The sequence below is a fragment of the Carassius auratus genome, chromosome 47 (genome assembly GCF_003368295.1).
Source record: "Carassius auratus strain Wakin chromosome 47, ASM336829v1, whole genome shotgun sequence".
In the NCBI taxonomy this organism is placed as follows: domain Eukaryota; kingdom Metazoa; phylum Chordata; class Actinopteri; order Cypriniformes; family Cyprinidae; genus Carassius; species Carassius auratus.
Genome location: NC_039289.1, coordinates 4606980 through 4621760, shown reverse-complemented (window position 1 = coordinate 4621760; position 14781 = coordinate 4606980). Strand labels below are relative to the sequence as shown.

The 14781-nt window shown below is 33.4% G+C and overlaps 1 protein-coding gene across 1 annotated transcript; it reads left to right on the top strand.

The window, feature by feature from the left end:
* Window positions 1–378: 378 nt before the first annotated feature.
* Window positions 379–14747, top strand: LOC113064851 (tetratricopeptide repeat protein 39C-like). The gene is made up of 15 exons (XM_026235814.1): window positions 379–731; window positions 828–1009; window positions 3314–3362; window positions 5628–5756; window positions 5852–5966; window positions 6902–7268; window positions 8598–8766; window positions 9606–9699; window positions 9862–9969; window positions 10052–10161; window positions 10823–10946; window positions 11026–11123; window positions 11336–11440; window positions 12591–12629; window positions 12711–14747. Exons 2-15 carry the CDS (start codon window positions 870–872, stop codon window positions 12798–12800), a joined length of 1737 nt encoding a protein of 578 aa, XP_026091599.1. The 5' UTR covers window positions 379–731; window positions 828–869; the 3' UTR covers window positions 12801–14747.
* The last annotated feature ends 34 nt before the right edge of the window (window positions 14748–14781 follow it).

The window sequence follows — 14781 nt, the reverse complement described above, 5'->3', positions numbered from 1 at the left end:
CATATAGGCAACTCGGAACTCGTTTGCTCTTGATCAACAAACCATTCCCCTAATCAGATTAATTTTTTTTAAATCCGAGTAAAACAACTGTTTCCGAATATGTATCTTAAACAGTAGGCGACAGAGAGAGATAACTCCCAAATTCAAAAGCTCTATGGGACCCTCGAAACAACCAACCAGAAACAGTTCAGATGAAATTTCTCCTGATGCACTTACGTCGTCGTCAACTAATCCATCATAGAGTACCTTGTTCAAGCGGTACTCGCTTCGCCACTGCCATAGCGAACCAATCAATGAACGAATCAATTTGAGAATCGATTCATAAGATTCGACTCATGATGAATTCAAATCCCTACTGCTGAAACCAGAGAAGCTTCAAGGGTTAATGTGAAAGTCGCTTCCTGGTTGGAGGCACAGGGCGTGTTACAGTCAAGAGGAAGCTGTCAAGCTTCAGTTTGAAAGCAGAATCGGCTCTGTCACCTATAACACCTCACTAGAGTGAATGAGAAGCGGATAAGGGACGATAACGCCACTGCTCCGTTTCTGTCTTTAATATTGCGTAACGCGCGATGCTGCTGATATATGAGCAGCCAGCTGATATTTCACAGCTCACGGCAGCCTGATGGAGGGGACGATTGCGGATCTGAAAACATCTTAGCACCGCAGATCAGACACGGAAGGGATCGAAACTCTCCAGACAGTTTTCACCAGTGATCTGCAGCTGGCCATCGGTAAGGGAAAGATCATTTGACTTTGCACGGCGCCGCGCCGACGGTTGTGTATTCAGCGCTAAACAACCCGACTGTTTCTCTGCGGTTTATTTACAGAAGAACGAGTTTTTTTGGCCTTTAAAAGAGTAAACCGAGAGGATGGCAGGCCCGGATTCATCACAGCAGCAGGTTGAAGAGAAAGCCGAGCAGATAGATGACGCCGAGCTGGCGTTTCAGGGCATCAATATGCTGCTCAACAATGGCTTCAGAGAAAGCGACGAGCTCTTCCGGAGATACCGGTAACATTCACGCGCATCTAGGAGTTTAAAATTTTGTAGCTATAATATAAAATTGGCTTCTTTTTTTTTTCTTTCTTTTTTTCGCATAAACGGAAGCTATATATATATATATATATATATATATGGCATGTAATATATAATTGTATATTAATGGTAAATATATATATAAGTGTCAGAATAAGTAACTGATTGATCTAGCTATTTCGGGACAAAATGTTAGTTTGCAGAGGGACTAGCAGTAGCATATAATAACTATTATGTTTTTGATGATATACTCTGACCTTAAATAAGGTAACAGGGTTGAATGTAACGTGACTGTTAAAAGCTGGTTGAATTCAAGGATTAGTTCACTTCCAAAATAAGAATTTCCTGATCATTTTCTCACCCCCATGTCATCCAAGATGTTTATGTCTTTATTTCTCCGTATACTGGACTTCACTGGGGGCCGATGGGCTGAAGGTCCCTTCAAAGGGCTCTACACGATCCCAGCCGAGGAATAATGGTCTTATCGAGCTAAATTGTTTGATAATTTATATAATGTATATACTTTTTCACCACAAATGCTCATCTGGCACTAGATCGACTTCATGCATTACGTAGTCACGTTGCAAAGGTCATTCATGGAAATACAGACTAAGCGTTTACAAAGCGAACTTGGAAATTCAAATGCACTTTTCAAAAAAAGCTAAAACAACAATGTTGGAAAATTTTGAAGTTAGAGGAGAAAATAAGTTTTCCCCCTACCCTACCTTTATGAACCGAAGAACACAGATGAAGAGCTGACTTTGGGTACACAAACTTTCCAATGTGATTCCACTTTTTTTTTTTTTTTAAATGACAAAGCGTTTTGCTAGATAAGACCCTTATTCCCCGCTGGGATCGTGTAGAGCCCTTTGAAGCTGCACTAAAACTGCATTTTGAACCTTCAATCCGTTGAGCACCACTGAAGTCCACTATATGGAGAAAAATCCTGGAATGTTTTCCTCAAGACGGAAAGACGTGAACATCTTGGATGACATGGGGGTGAGTAAATCATAAGGAAGTTTTTATACTGGAAGTGAACTAATCCTTGAATCAGTAAATCAAAGTAAAAACCACCAAAAAACGCTACTTAAACATGAACTCGAATAAAAGAAAAGAAAACTTAAGTTTCAGTTTCAATATTTACAAAAAAAAGAAGCGAAAACTGAATTAAAAATTAACAAAAATGATATAAATATATATTTTTAAACGCAAAAAGATTACTAAAACTAGCGAAAATAAAAATGGGAAAATATAAAGATGCACACAAAATATGAATAAAACTGCAATTACTCAATGATTGTGAAATAACGCTGGTAAATATTTAAAACCGCTTATTTCAATGAGGTGATAACTGTATATTGTGGAACATGCCAAAATGGTGATTTTAGGTTGGATACTGAGTTTCGATACGTTTAAACATCACGTTACGTTAATTGTATGCTGTAAAATAGTTCATCCAACATATTTGATTGGTCTCGCAGCAGAAATAATGGGAATTGTTCCTAATTCTTCTGACCTTGAATAACCTTCTCGTGAGACCATAGACAACAGATGAGTATAATGACGGGTAAACAGATGAATGGCTGTTTGCCTGGTCCATGGTGCCTTAGGCAAGGGTGCAAACTGTGCACAATAATCATTATAGAAACACACAGAGATTATATTGTGCATTATACGAGATTAGAGAGAGAGAAATAAAAGAGTCACCTGGAAAATCCAGTGGAAAGGACAGATGAATAACAGTAATTAAAATTATATATTTTTTCCTTTAAAACAAATGTATTGCACTAAACTGAAGAGACAAAGAGTTACAAATTCATACGTGAAACCTGAGGATTTATATACCTGAGGAAATTGCTACTTAAAGGGATACTCCAGCCCAAAATAATTCTTTTTGCCATTAATCACTTAGTGCTTTGTCTTTATATGTCAGTAATTAATTGTTTAATGCAAAATATGATCTAAAGAGCAGGTGTGAAGTTGAACAGAGTTACATAACTTACACAAAGATGTATTCAATTTTTAGATTCATTTTAATTTTAAATATTTTATGTATATATTAAATATCTAACGATGTATTATAACACTAAATTATAATATATAATGATTAATTTGATAATATTTATTTATATATTCATTAAATATTAAGGTAATTTTTTTTGCCTTCAGCTAACAGCTTAAAAAAAATATTTACATCTCTGAATTTTTCTTTTTTTTTTCTGGAATATAAGTTAGTTTTTTCCTAAACTTGTATCCCATGATTCCTTGTTCTGTCTGCAGGACCCACAGTCCGCTGATGAGCTTCGGTGCCAGTTTCGTCAGCTTCTTGGTATGTAAACTCTGTTAAATGATAGTTAGTACTTCCAGTACATTTGACACGAGAACAGCTTTCTAGAGAACTGAAAGTGCCTCAGCAGTTCATGAAACTCTATTTAAGGTTTGAATCTATACCCATACTTGCCCACAACTTCAGCCACCAAGCTACTTTTACCATTAGCCCTTAGAACTCTATTTACTGGGGCAAGTGACCTTTTGGTTAACAGTGACATGCTGGGAAGAACAACACCAATAGCTGAAGTGGGAACATCAGCGGGGCAGCCCAAGGTCGTTTTCTTGTGTAATTAGTTTGACATCAGCCCATCGTTACTAGTCCATCTCTGTTATATCTGTTCTGTTACACAGTCAGCAAATGCTCTCATTCGTAGTCCAGCTGCTGTCCTGTTTCCTGCAGCACCGCTCTCCTTTCATCCTAGCCTTTAAATAGAAGTGAGAGGACAGGAAGTGAAATATTGACCAGAAAAAGATGTTCGGAGAACGGAGATGTTCATAATAGCAAATAATTTTTATAAGATATTTATTTATTTACTTTAGAGGAGAAAAGCAAGAGTTTATTTTTTAATAGACATTTTTATAGGATATTTTTTCCATGAAGTGAAATTTTACTTTATGCATAGCCATTTTTTAAAAAGGTATTCCACATATTTATAGAATATTGTTTTTCCAGAAGTTACATTTATACATTTGTTTATTTATTTATTTATTGTTGCTTCATTTGATAGGAGAATTACAAGTGTTTTTTAAAATTATATTCTATTTTATTATATTTAATCAAATATTGATTTCCCTGAAGTGAATTTTATTTTAATGGGTATTTATTTTATTTTGTTGCTTTATATGAGAAAATAAAGTATTTTCTTTATAAATAAATAAACAATAAAATAAATAGCAATAAAATACAATTGAACTTATGGAAAAATATTCTATAAAAATTGAAAACAAACTTTTTACAAACTATTTTCCTATGAAATAAAATTAAGAATAAAATAAAAATTCACTTCAGGGAAAAAACTCATTTTAAAAATGTATAATAAAAAAAAAAAAAAAAAAAATATATATATATATATGTTTTTAAGTTTATTTTTAAAGGATAATTTTTCTCTGAATTGAAATTGTGTATTTTATGGGAGAATAGCAAATCATTTTTACAATTAATCTTTTTAAAAAAAAATATTTTAGTGCCTTTAATGTAATAATAGTAATGTGTGCATAGCACACTATTTCTGCAGTATATAGTATGTTTTCAGTGCTTATGCATGTAAAACCCAAAAGGAGAATGTTTATTGTTTTTTATAAGCACTGTTTACATTCTATATTAAGAAATAGTTGGAGGTGTTTAGTTAAAACTGCGCAGTGTTCAGTATACTGTCCGAATGCACCCTTGGTTTCTCATCACAAGTTGAGGAACGGACCCCGTCACAACCTCTTATGTCAAGGTCGGTGCCCCAGGATGAGAGTCGTGATGTCAGCATGATGTCGTTTGGCATGACCGATGCTAGTCAGCGCTAATGTGAGGGGTTACTTTCCCAAAAGCCCTTCAGAGGCGTCTGGCTTATTGTTTAGCACTAGTGTAGTTGCCATGGTTTAGCTTTAGCTAATAATAGACACATTGTACTAATGGCATAATATAGAAGATATAATTACATTGTGCAGAAATAATAGCCATTGAGTATTGATGGCTCGTTGTGTTTTCTCTGCTAGGAACGTTTGTTTCCCATCTGTTCTGTATTTTGCATCTGAATTCCATGAATGTTGTTACCATTTTTTGTCATGTTTTATGAAAGTATTGTTATAGAAAGGAATCCAGTGCTACAGTTGTAAGCTGGCACTTTTCATGTTTTTTTTTATTTTTTATTCAATATTTGAATTAAGATTTGACAGTACAAGTATACATCAATATTTATTTTACATTTTAATAATAATCACAATAAAATAGTTTTTTCCCCCTATTAAATTGATCGTAAACAAAAAAAAAAAAAAAAAAAATCCAAAATTGTCCAGCCCTAAAAGGATGGTTCAGACTTCCAAAAAATCCTTGGAGTAAAAGAACATTTTTCTTATTATTTTTATTTTCCATGCAGATGCATTTCGCAACAAAATCACCCACTCATTCTGAAATGATTAATTATTTCCTAATATAGATATTGAATTAATCTGGTAAAAAATCTTGTGTTTTTCATATTGCAATATATACTGTATATTGCTTACAAAGTCAGTTTTCCAATATCATGCAGCCCTAATATTTGTCTGATCATAGAACGCCATGATGACATTCGAGGAGGAGAAGATGCAGGTGGCCAGCGATGATCTGAAAACTACTGAAAAGCTTTGCGAGAGCGACAACGCCGGCGTCATCGAGACCATCCGCAACAAGATCAAGAAGAGCGTGAGTGTGTTTGCATGAGTGTGAGGCGACAGGACGTACGGAGTCTGTTTGCCAGATTCCTCACATTAACTTCTTGGTTTTTAAATTGGCTGCAGATGGACTCGCAGAGAGCAGGAGTGGAGATTGTGGATCGTCTTCAGAGACAGATCATCGTGGCTGACTGTCAGGTTTATCTCGCCGTGCTGTCGTTCGTCAAACAGGAACTCTCAGGTGGATTCCGCATGTTTACATTTTACCTTAGAACAGAGTTTGCGTCATTTGAATGTAATTTTGTTGTTGTGGGGGGGGGGGGGGTGTAAACTAACTTGAAATATTAGTATTTTTTTATATTTTATATTTTTATTTTATCATTATTGTTATTAGATTTTTTTTTTGTATTATTGAATTTCTTTCATTTTAAATTATTAAATATTAATCAAAATGCTATAAATATTAATAATAATGAATGTTATGAAAAATTTGATTATTTTTATTTACTTTATTAATATAGGAATACACAAATTATTGGATTATTAAAAACTATTCCTCTTCTTATCATGCAATAATCTGTAATTTGATGTTTTCATTTGAAAAAAATTTGTTATATATTTATTTAATGCAAACACAAATTTGGGTTATTATAATGATTCAGCTTGTCACCAAAACTTTTGAAAGGCTCAATCATGCATTTACTTAACTTTTTTGTTTTTATTTTTATTGTATATTTAAATTTCTTAAATGTGAATATTTTTATTTGAAAATGAATATTAAGCAAATTTAGATTTTAATTCATTTTAAATTATCTTTAATGACTTTAAGTATGCACAAATGTGGATTATTAAAAACAACTCAGCTGGTCAACAAAAATTTTAAAATGCTTAATCATGCGATTTATTTTTGTATTTTTTTTAATTGTATATTATAGAATTTCTTTAATTTTATATTTGTATTTGAAAATATTATTTTAATTTAGTGTATATATTTAATATATTTTTACTTAAATTTAAATTTTTTTATATTTTAAGTATACACAAATTTAGATTATCTAAAACGATTCAGCATGTCATAAAAAATATGAAATGGCTCAATCATGCTATAGAACATTACGTTCTAAAGTTCTAACATTCTTTCATTTAATGTTATTATTATGACCTATCACCCCTCAGCATACATCAAAGGAGGCTGGATCCTCCGCAAGGCCTGGAAAATGTACAACAAATGCTACAGCGACATCAGCCAGCTGCAGGAAGCCTGCCGCCGACGCTCCTCCGACCAGCAGGGGGCGCTGGCCTCCGATCAGGCCAATCACAACACCTCAGGCGAGAGCGGCGGCCGGGTAACAGAAGAGGTTCTGGACCGTCTGAAGGGTTCGGTCAGCTTCGGCTATGGGCTCTTTCACTTGTGTATTTCGATGGTGCCTCCACACCTGCTCAAGATCATCAACCTGCTGGGCTTCCCTGGAGACCGTCAGCAAGGTCTCGACTCCTTAGCATGTGCCAGCGAGAGCAAAGATATGAAGGCGCCACTCGCAACGTAAGTTTTTTTTTTTTTTTTTTTGCACCTTAGCAATGTTAATCCAGCCTTTGATATGATTCTCTCATTAGTGTATACTTAATTATGAGCATTTGCAGAAATGTTTAGCGCTCATACACTAGAAGAAAATCCCTCACTTCTGATGTACTGTGCAGTGACGTGAATTTGTTTGCGAGCACATGCTGTTGGTTTCACACTGGGGTTACATAATTGATGGCATCTAAAAGGTCACAATTAGAGATAAAAGGCATTAGATGGAAAGGTCATGTGAGTATGTGCAAGCAAATGCTACCACAGACTCATCTATAACTATTAAACGTGTCATAAAGAAGTGAAAAATTAGAATTTTGTTCAGCTAGCTCAATCAGTAGAGCTACAGACTTTAAATCACAAGGTTGTAGGTTCGCACCTCGTGGTGAGCGGGAATTTTTCATGTGCAAAACTGTCCAGCTGTCAAGTGGGTTTAGACTAACCCCTGATTGTCAGTAGAGCTACAGACTTTAAATCACAAGGTTGTAGGTTCGAATCCCATGGTGAGCGGGAATTTTTCATATGCAAATCTGTCCAGCTGTCAAGTGGGTTTAGACTAACCCCTGATTGTCAGTAGAGCTACATACTTTAAATCACAAGGTTGTAGGTTCGAATCCCGTGGTGAGCGGGAATTTTTCATATGCAAAACTGTCCAGCTGTCAAGTGGGTTTAGACTAACCCCTGATTGTCAGTAGAGCTACAGACTTTAAATCACAAGGTTGTAGGTTCGAATCCCGTGGTGAGGGGGAATTTTTCATATGCAAATCTGTCCAGCTGTCAAGTGGGTTTAGACTAACCCCTGATTGTTAGACTTTTAAAATGGCCCAAAAAAAGGTATACTCATGTTAAAGATGGAATTTGCGCCATATTTGGTGGCATCTATCTTAGAGCAACCATCCAGAACACTATAGCATTACATCAAATTCAGTACAGTCAAACATCATTCATATTTCCTTCATAAAATGTAAATATCTAGTTAATTGTGAATTGTTTATTTTTTTAAGTGTAATTTTAATTGCGTCATTCGTAAGCGCTCTTTCAGCTTACTTTAGACACATTGTTCTCAGTAGTTGATTTCCAGAGGCTGACAGATTGCACAGCAGCTCTAATAATAGAGATGAATTTAAGCATACTTAATCCAGCCCGGGGCAAAACCCTCCCAAATTTGTTCTTCTGTTGGATAGATGCTGCTTTTTTCTAATCGGTGCTGCTGTAGCACTTTGTACACAAGCAATCTGTAAACAAACACAACTAATAAACGTGTTATTTAATGGATCTTTGCATTCTTTTCTCTCTCAGTTTGGCTCTTTTGTGGTATCACACCGTGGTGCAGCCCTTCTTTGCTCTGGACGGCTCTGACTCGCAAGCCGGGCTCCTGGAAGCCAAAGCCATTCTGCAGAAGAAGGCGATTGTTTACCCAAACTCCTCTCTCTTCATCTTCTTTAGGGGACGGGTGCAGAGATTAGAGGTGGGTTTGTAGGGATTTCACATTAGTGGCATGAAACCAGAGCAGAAGCTTGGTGCTTGATAATTGTTTGGCATAATTCATTCACTGAAATAATAATGCGGTTTATGCTTCACTGATATTTAATTACTTCGCCAACCACCACAATGACTTTCTTCATGTAGTGGGTGTGTTAGATGCAATGGAAGGCATCCAGAGCCAACCATTAATATCAGTCATCTCCAATACAAATTATACAGTGGCTAATGTGTACGGTAATTTACATTACACTAGAGAAAAACAAATGATTCATGCGTACCGACTTAAATTGGCGCACAGGAACATAAAATTATTATATTATTAAAATGATAACTTACTTAAAAAATATATATATTAACACTGTTACTCAAAATGTATTATAAATATATTCTAAACAATATTCATTTGTTTGTTTTATGTGTTTATATACATACTCATCCGCATTAACATTGTTGTTCTAGTGTTATAAGGAAATATTACAGTAATATTAACAGTAGTTGTTGCAATATATCTAATATTTATTATATTGTGTTTAATATGTGTACAATTTTTATTATAATGTTTATGTACATAAACTAAAATGTGAGCTTATAATGATTATTAGAAAATACTAATATAAACATATGTAAAATGTATCATAAAAAGTAATCAACTATTAGACAACATGTAATAAATGATATTTTAAATAAGCATAAATAAGAATTCATATAAATTATTGATATATTATAAATAAAAAATTAAAATGTATAAATATAATTTAGATTTATATATATCTATTTAGTCATGTATATACATACATAATTAATCTATTTTTTCTTTTTCAGTGCCAAATCAACAGTGCGCTGACGTCATTTCAGGATGCCCTGGAATTTGCCTCAGACCAAAGAGAAATCCAACACGTGTGCCTCTATGAAATCGGTACAAATCTGAAATCGTCTTATTGTCTTACTCTTATTTATTAAATATTTAGTCCAGTTTGTTTGAATTAGAGAAACGTATGCAGTTAACTATATGCACAACGTCCCAGCCGATTTCTAATGCAGTGTGTGATTTGTTGTTGCATGTGCTGTGGATTCTCAGGCTGGTGCAGCATGATCGAGATGAACTTTGAAGACGCCTTCAGGTCGTTTGAGCGGCTGAAGAATGAATCCCGCTGGTCTCAGTGTTACTACGCTTACCTCACTGGAGGTCCGCTTCTGTTCTCCGTCAAACTCTCTGTCAAATGTAAAATATCTGTTTTAATCAAACCTTTTCACATCTCAACCCAAAGTATGTCAGGGGGCTTCTGGTGATCTAGAGGGAGCCAAAGCTGTTTTCCAAGATGTCCAGAGGCTTTTCAAACGCAAGAACAATCAGATCGAGCAGTTTGCACTGAAAAGAGTGAGTTACCTAATAATTCAGTTCTTTGCAATTATGGTTTTAAATTAAACTCATGATTTCTATAATATACACACATCAATTTGAAGTTGTAATATACAAATTTTGCTTATGGAAATTTGGAATTTCTATACCATTTTTACTTCGTTTTCTATTATATTCGTATTAAGAAATAAGTAAAATTGATTTGTTATTTTTTTTGACACTTGAAGTATTGCGTTCAAGTTTGTTTTCTCTATGATTTTAACTCCTAACTCTAGTTATTGTAATGTAATAAATGTATAAACTATTTTTATCTGTATTTTAATGTATAATTCATTATATATAAATGTGTTTCTTTTTATAATACAAAATAGTAATTTTTCTATTAATAATAAATTACGCATAATGAATATATAAAATATAAATCTAAAAATATATCCATCTATCCATCTATATATATATATATATATATATATATCATGCATACATTTATGGTGATTAGAATTCATAATACAAAAATATTTAATGATTAAAAAGTCTTATTTTATATGTACATAACTACGAATTAGAGAAATAATATTAATAATGTAACTATATTACATTTCTAAACCTGATTATTTATTATTTGTTATTTTTAAATAAATGTATCATGCATTTTCCTCTGCTCTGTTTGTGTCGCTAGGCAGAGATGCTGAGGAAAGTCTCCCTTACGCGAGAGCTGTGCATTCTGGGTGTTGTGGAGGTGCTGTACTTATGGAAAGCTCTTCTAAACTGCTCTTCCTCCAAACTCCAGCTTATGAATCAAGGTAAAGAGCAGTGTCCCGTCTGTCAGCTCTGAGCGCCTCTGTTCCCTGGTGTTAACCCTGATCTTGATGCTGTGTTCAGTGCTACAGGGGCTGGACGAGCAGTCAAGCCTGGGCCTAAAACACCTGCTGCTTGGGGCCATTCATAAATGTCTTGGGAATATTAAAGACGCTGTTCAGGTTTGTTCAGTCTCATAAAGCAAACTAAAGTCACTTACTTATACTTCTCTTAAAGGTACAGTAACAGTGCAAAATGTCGCATAATAGTACATTTAAAAAAAACATATTTCAGAGCATAAATGCTACAAAATGCAGAATATAGCACATTAATAATGTTTAAGTTCTATCCTCTCACATACTGTGTTTGATACTGATTCTGTGTGATTGTTCAGTCGTTCCAGCTGGCGGTGCAGGATGAATACGGCCGTCAGACAAACAGCTATGTGCAGCCCTATTGCTGCTATGAGATGGGCTGTGTGTTACTGGCTAAACCAGAGGTGAAGCGATTTCACAATCCCTTTATTCTCAAATTAAAGGCACTGGGTTTAAATATTGATTCGTCAGCTTCCAGTGGACTTTGTTTAAAATTCCCCAACTCTTTACGTTCATTACAAACAGTCTTTTAGAAAACATTTGCATTGAAGTGTATTATACATTTTATGCGGAAAATACCATTGCAAGGATTAACATATAGAAAGACATTACTTTGCTCTAGAAATGATGTAACATTTCTTTTGGAGCCATTTAGTATGAATAATAATGACAATAATCACACCAACACCATATACATCTCAAAAAGTGTGGTGCTTACATATTATCAATTAAACATGTAGAATTTTATTAAAATATAGTGAAAATTTATTCCATTAAATGGAGGTCATGTTGTTACAAATTGTGTTTGTATTATATATTATTTTATTTCTTAGTATATTTAATAGTGTATTGTAATTTTTAATAGACAAATGAATTAAATGTATAGTATTATTTAAATAATTATGTGAAAGTTTTAGCATTTTCTAATAGTTTATTTTTTTTTATGTTAATTGTTTTATCATATATATGAGTTTTTAAATGTAAATATTATATTATATATAAATATAAACTACAATTATAAATATATCTGCATAAGTATATACAGACAACACACAATACACAATTATTTTAAAATTGAAGTTCTGAGTTTGCATTTTAGTTTATATAAACAAAACCATAATAACTATAATTGATTAATATTATATATATATCTGTTTATATACATACATATAATACACAATTCATTTTTAAATTAATTATGAGTTTGTTTTAGCTTAATTATAAACATATACAATTCTATAATTAACATATATCATTTAAGTATATGTAAATATTGCTAATTTATAAACAATTATTTATTTATACAGTATTTTTAATAATTAATTTGTGATCTTTTTTAATAAATATTATTTTCAGTTATAGATATTAGGGGTTCAGGATATAAAATTTAAACTATTTTAATAAAATATTGTGGAATTATATTAAAATAGAGTTGTGGGGCATTGTATTTATTAAATCTATTTATTTAATTTTGTTTTACTATTTCTTAACATATACTTGATTGATTTATTTATTTATCTTTTCAATAATTTCAATTTTTTTTTCCTTTCTAAGACCCTGAGTAGAGGAAGATCATTGCTGCTTCAGGCCAAGGTAAGACTGTAAGACATCAGCGATTGTTATCTTGAATACGTCAGTAAATTGAGTTCAGGTGGTGACTAGCTTCGCTTGCAGGAGAACTACGCCGGGTACGACTTCGAGAACAGGCTGCACGTCCGCATCCATTCTGCCCTCGCCTCCATAAAGGAAGTGGTCCCTCGCTGACCCGTCCGACCTCAGAAGAGCACCGTACTTTTGACCGCTCCTGTCCAGCACTTTTTGAAATGAAAGCCATTTGAAGTAATCCAGCTCTTCTGGAGGGAGAAACTGAAAGTCAGCGGATTTCAGGTGATCGAGGACGAGTTGGCCGATATTTTTCAGCCTAGAATTGAAAAGGTTCACTCTTCATGTAGCTGTTGGTCCCAGTGATGTAATCTAATTTTCACGTTCACATTTACACCCACGTCATAGTGCAGATCCACAGATTTTGTGTGTTCAGGATTGATCTGCAGAAGTGCAGGAAAACGTAACCCTCACAAACAAACACGAGAGTAGACCGACTGGTTAGATCCTTTCCCAGAGCTTGTTATATCATACAAAACACATTAGCATGGGATAGAACTCTACATTAGATAACATTAATACCAAAAAATGAAAAATATATTGTGTAAACCTGTGTCAAATCAAGTTTGTATGCGTCTGGTGTAATGGCGGACCGATATGAGACCGATATGGCCATGCTATGATTTCACTTAAATAAATGTTTAACTACATAATTAGTCCAATTTGCATCAAATCTGTGTTCAGTTAACGATATTGAAATGTATCCTTACTTAATTAACTATAGTAATTATTTTTATGATCCAGTAAAACTTAATTTTAAAGTGTTCTTGTCCATTTCTATACTAATTAGAGTAAATTCAGAAAATTCAGAAAATTATAAATTATGTACTTTTTTGGAGCAAGTTGTGTTAATATATTTAAGAAAATTACATATAATAATACTAATGAATTAACTAATAGGATTATAACATAATTTATGGAGCAAAGTTCTGTAATTATGTATAAAATTCAGATTACCTGAATGTGGAGCCAGTAGTATTAGTAATATATGTTTAAATAATATAAAGAAATGTTAATATTTCTAAAGAAAATTATTATTTATTAATTTTATATTATTATGTATACTAATTATTATTAATTATACATTTTTATCATTATTATTATATCATTTTCATAAAATATTACACTTTGTGTGTATATCGATAGATAGAAAATCCCTTACAGGATTACTGAACTTTGCTCCATAAATTAAAAATAAAACAATTCTATAAAATCTAATATTTGGATGTCTTTCTTTCTATTAAAAGTACCGCCTTTTCATGTAGCTAAAATGGTCAAATATTGGTTGTTGGATCAGTCCGATATATCGGTCTCTCATTATTCTACTTGAAGACGCTTTTGCAGGTTAAAACGCATTCCATTCAAGGTGGGCAGTTTTCATTGTATGTATTGCAAGGTTTCATTTTAACACTAAACCATGTGTTCCCTTAGTAACCCTTACAAATAATTTTACGGATATAAAACATATTTCATTAAATCTGCTATCTGTGTATTAAGTTCGAGAACGGCAGCTTAGTTTTGCCGTAAGTTTCATTCTCATATCCTCTGATGGTCAGCAGATTTTTTCTGAAGTGAAAACCATGCACAACTACCTACTGGTCTTCCTCTGGGCCAGAGGAGGTAATTTAATTTCAGAACTAGTTTTTGATGAGCCGTAAGTTGTATTTGTTTTTTTGTGCCAGATGTTCTGTAATATTTTTGGCCTAGGCTTATTGTTTATAGATTTTAACACCACATCAGTATCTCTTTTTGATGATATCTGAATAACTTGTATTGATTTTAGTGGGTGTATATACTGTAAAATTGTTGTGAAACTTTCACCACCTTATTTTCTCGGCCTGTAGCTGTAACGTCTTTCCCACCGTTGAGCTTTAATTCACTACTGTACGTGATTTCCTCTGGTCTCTCTGTCAGTAACCCCAGAGGCTCAAAACATGTCTTCACTGTGAAACGTGTCAATATTGGATGTTCAGGGTATTTATACCTTGTGAGGACAATAGAATTAGGACATTCCAATAATAAAATAACGAAACTTGCCATTAAACACTGTACGTGAGTTCAATGTGTTCACTGAATTATGATA